General features: G+C 36.5%; 1 protein-coding gene across 1 annotated transcript; it reads right to left on the bottom strand.

Annotated features, from left to right (window-relative positions):
• Positions 1–913: 913 nt before the first annotated feature.
• Positions 914–4,572, bottom strand: LOC132049415 (receptor-like kinase TMK3). Its single transcript, XM_059440211.1, has 2 exons — positions 2,032–4,572; positions 914–1,631 (listed from the first exon to the last, which is right to left on the bottom strand). The coding sequence occupies exons 1-2, from the start codon at positions 4,325–4,327 to the stop codon at positions 1,120–1,122; spliced, it is 2,808 nt and encodes a 935-aa protein (XP_059296194.1). The 5' UTR covers positions 4,328–4,572; the 3' UTR covers positions 914–1,119.
• Positions 4,573–5,100: the final 528 nt, after the last annotated feature.

The raw sequence follows: 5,100 nt of genomic DNA, 5'->3' as shown, positions 1-5,100 counted from the left end.
TGAAATGATTTCTAACGTGAAACAATATTGTAATGCTGGGCAGTAGTACAAACGGATTTATGGATGTAAGGTTGCTTTTTCTTCAGTGTATTGTCGATCGATGTGGTCAGATGTTGAGCAGTCTTATTACTAAGGCCCATTCGCTTTAGGCTAAGCCCACGGTTTTTTCACCCGAAGTGACTCACAGCATTAAAGAGTGTTGCTATACCTTATATATAACTTCTTAAGCTGCAGACTTTGTTCGTGCAGTATATGCTACATATGATTCAATTTATAAACATCACGATCAGTGTAATTTAACCTATCATAACAAGTTACTAATCTTATTCTTCCGGTTACTTATTTACATTTAATGTTGACGATTACTTATAGTTATTATGGTCTAATAGGGTAAATATTCTCTATACTTGGTAGTATATAAAAACACTCGTACCATACATAATACGAACAATACTTTTTGTTCAATCTCAATCCAGTAGTTCCATCTGTTGGATAGGGTGAAGACTATTTTTGATATATCGAAGTGATCTCCACAAATGCCTACTGTTTCAGCTGGAAATGGTATACTTTGAATAGAAGAAAATGAGCTTACAAGAATTTGATGCGTTTCATTTACCGATCTTGTGTGTTATTTTTTATCATCTCTTGTGAAAAATGACCATGTAACTAAAAGAACATTTGCGACCGGCATAAAGCCTCCCAATAACCAATATCTTTAGGGTCCACACTGGATGGTACCACTGGTAAGTTGAAGCTTAGTTGCTGTAATTGTAAAGGGAAGTCTAGTTTGTAACTCCAACCATATGGACCTAGTTCATTTCAAATTAACACACATTATAATGAAATATTATTGGACAGTAACAAGTTTATTATCTTGGAAATGAAGATCATGTGATCTACTTATGTCACAATATTTTCCTCAGAACTCAGCTGATAAACAGTTTTCATTCATCACTATACCATATCTACATTCCACAGAACTTAAATACTATACATTGGATTGAAATTTCTACAAACAAAAATGAAAGAAAGCATAGATAAACAGGATCAAAATCTCACACAACATAAAACAAAAAGCTATCCACATTTACTGAATAGGAATATTTGCTACTACCTTTTTTATCTACCATCAACTGATGTAAAAGACTCAGCAAATCCAGTAGGCCTTGCAGGGATACTACCTTTAGTGTCTTCAAGATCGATGCAACTCACATCTTTTCCTTCCGATTCTTGCCAGCCTTTGACCATTTGATTGAGTGGAAGACTATAATCAATACCACAATCGTCGTCTGTATCTTCCTCAAGAGGCTTCCATTTCTCAACAAGCGGGGCAAGCACGTTCACAGCGTGGGACATATCAGGTCGTTGACCAGGCTCTCTTGCTGTGCAATGACCAGCAAGTTCAGCAATGGTGTAGATGCTCTCGAATGTACTCTCCTGTTTCACATCCAAAGCCGGATCGATTGCTGCCATAAGTTTTTCTTTAGAGGACTTAATGTTCCAGAACCATGCAACTAAGTATTGGCTCTCATCAGGTCTATCCTCATCAAGGGCCATCCATCCAGTTAACAACTCCATTAGGACCACACCGAAACTAAAGACATCGACTTTTGTAGTGATTTTACCAGTAACTGTGTATCAAAACAGCAAGCAAAATGAGTTAGGCAAGCAGCAGATGGGAACGACAGAATCATCTATAACACTAGAATGTAAGATTAAGCAAATTTTAGGTGTCTACAAGAATGGTTATAACTTATAAGTAGCCTTGAAGATATCGAAAACTTGAATATACTACTGAAATCATCGCATTAAGCTGTTAGAGATAATACACATTATTTACTTAATCATATTCTCAAATCCATGGAACTTGATTTATCGACCCCAAAACAGACGACAACAACCAAACTAGCTGAGTTTTATGTAATGTATTCATTCCAAAGAGAACATCAAATGGCAAACAGAACATCGCGTTCTTCTTCAACAAAAAAGTTGTCATGTTAGTAATAAAAGAACAGGAAATGAAATGTTTACCTGCATATTCAGGTGCTAGATATCCAAAAGTTCCAGCTAGCCTGGTCACCACAGAGTTCTTTTCTCCATCAGGAGCAAGTTTCACAAGTCCGAAATCTGATACTTTTGCTCGGAAATCATCAGTCAGCAAGATATTTGAGGGCTTAAGATCTCTGTGTATGAAGCACTGATGAGCCAATGTATGTAGATACTCCAATCCTCTAGCAACATCTAATGCAATATTCAGCCTCCTCTTCCAAGAAAGAGGCTCTAAGTTCAAGCTTTTCCATTGGAAAAGATGCTTACTAAGAGCACCTTGTGGCATGTGTTCGTAAACCAAAATTCGTTCATTGCCTTCAACAGAATATCCCATTAGAGACACTAAATGCCTATGTCTGACTTTGGAAAGAACAGAAATTTCAGATCGAAATTCATCCAACGCTTTGCTACTAATTACTCCCGCCTCCATTCTTTTGACAGCTATTTTCGTCCCATCGTCTAATTCTCCTTTATAAACCACTCCAAAACCACCACGCCCCAGTTCATTTTCAGGGGCAAAGTTATCGGTTACATTCCTAAGTACTTGACCTGATATGACCAAATTTCCAGCTTCCATCACAGGGTATTTACCACTAGCAGAACCGCTTCCAGTCAGTATCGAAAGACTTCCTTTAATTTCATCGGCTATTGCAATCTTGACCATGCGATCCGAATCAGAAGGATCTCTAGGATGAACCACAAGTGAAGTTGGACCTTTTTGCCTATCCATACTCCTCCTCCGGATACAAATGTATAACGGAATAGCAAGAGAAACTAAAAGTGCAAAACACACAATAGGAACCACAAAAATAACTAACTTAGACTTAGAAGAGTTTGATTTATTGGTCGAAGAATAGGGTGAATAAGATGAAGCACCAGGGGATGTATTATTATTCGTTTGTGAAGGGCTTGCTCTAAGAGGACTAGAGTTCAATAGTGAATTTCCACTTAGAATAAGTTTCAACGGCGCAGTAAACTTTGGTAGAGGAAGGCAAATATGGTTATTACTTAAATCAAGCAGAACCAAATGTTTCAAGCTAGTCCAACTCGACGGGACAGAACCAGAAATATTGTTAGATCCAAGATAAATATGAGTAAGAGCGTCTAATTTTGCAATTGAAGGACTTAAGGTTCCAGAAAGATTGGACTTAGGTAAGTTTATCACAATAACCTTTTGGTTAATGTCACAACTTAATCCCCACCACGTCCCGTCACAAGGGTTATCTCCTGACCATGATTCAACAAGCTTAGATGGATAATTCAACTCATCAAGGAATTCTAAAAGTGCCATAACCTCTGGTGCACAAATTTTGGCTTGACAAAAAGAATTGGATTCAAAAGTAACATTTGTAGCCTTGAAATTTGGTATAGGACCCATGAAATGATTATTGTTCAAATCAAGATGGCCTAATGGCATATTTGCTAAAGATTCAGGAATTAAACCAACAAGATCATTGCTATTAACATTGAAATCCTGAAGATATGTCAAATTACCAATCTCCTTTGGAATTTTACCTGAAAAATGGTTCCCATGAAGCCAAAGAATTGTGAGTGATCCCATTGTTGAAATCACATCAATTGAACCACTCATTCCATCACCAGACTGATCATTCAACCAAAGCATTTTCAGCTCAGAGTCCTTAAACGTAATTGGAATAGTCCCCGAAAGCCGATTATTCGACAACAAAAGTACATCTAAAGAAGACATATTTCCAAGAAACTCAGGCAAAGAACCAACCAAATTGCAGTTCACTAAAGTCAAGTTAGTCAATTGAGCTGAGTTTTGCAACTCATTAGGCAAAGACCAACCAGTAGTAACATTCAAAGGATTATCATCCAATGCCAACACTTCTAAACTCACAAGTCCATTAAAGAAATCTGATGGAATACTATCAAACTTGTTGAAATCCAAGAAAGCATAGCGCAATTCAGATAAACCACTAAAAGATGGTAACTTTCCACTGAATTCATTCCTTTGCAACCCCAAATTAGTCAGTTTAGACAACTGATTAAATTTCTGTGGTAAAGGGCCTTTTAAACCCAACCCCATAACTTGAATCTGTTGAATTCTGTTACCAGTGCAAATTATATGAGGCCAAGAAGGAACACCACAAGGGTCATTACTATTTTCAGGCCAGTTTAAACGCTCTGAATTTTCCAATCCTTTCTTGAACTCAATGATAATGGCTAAGTCATTGGGGTCTGTAACACTGTAAGCAACTGAAAGAAGTGAAAGAAAGAGTGCTAGAACAAACCCCATTTGTTGAGTAGCCTCCATTGATGATGATGATGATTACACTAAGAACTACTGGACATGTATTGACAATATTAATCACATAATCAAGAATGTTAGTTAATTTGTTGTGGCAACTAATGACTGGCTGTTTTTGTTACAACCCCATGTTAAATTTTAGACAACGAGAGGTGGGAAACATGGGTTTCAGATCACTACAACCAAACAAGAATGGAGAAATAGAGAGAGAGTGTGTGATAATTGGAGTGAGAAACTCTATCCTATGGAGTTCAGTGTGGCATAATAAAACAATAATTATGTCTCAGTTTCAAACAAGTTAGATATCATAATTTACGTAAATCTATTTGGCTGGAACGGAACTTAAGAAAGAAGAGAACACTTTTAAATTTGTGGTGTTAACGAGTCACATATATTTTGTGTGATTATAAATCATTGCATAAAGATGAATTTTTCCTACTATAGAAAGGGGTCATTCTTTTTGACACGGACTAATAAGAAAATGAAACTGAGGGAGTAATAATTATGTCTCAATCTCAAACTAGTTAGGTGTCGTTTGGTTGTTGGTTAGGAAGTAATTTATTCCTTTATTAAAATCAGTATATCTTGTGCGGTAAGTAACATTTTAGTTGTTATATATAAAATCTAAAGACATCAAGTACGATGTTTATTAGCTTACAATCCCGCATAACTAATCTCTATATTACTAATACGTGTATAACTAACAATAACCAAATGACCCCTTAGGATCGATATTGTGTTCAGTATAATCAGAAGAGGAGGGAGAGTATTAGTTACAA

The sequence above is a fragment of the Lycium ferocissimum genome, chromosome 3, assembly GCF_029784015.1.
Source record: "Lycium ferocissimum isolate CSIRO_LF1 chromosome 3, AGI_CSIRO_Lferr_CH_V1, whole genome shotgun sequence".
Lineage (NCBI taxonomy): Eukaryota > Viridiplantae > Streptophyta > Magnoliopsida > Solanales > Solanaceae > Lycium > Lycium ferocissimum.
This window is presented reverse-complemented; position numbering and strand designations above follow the sequence as displayed.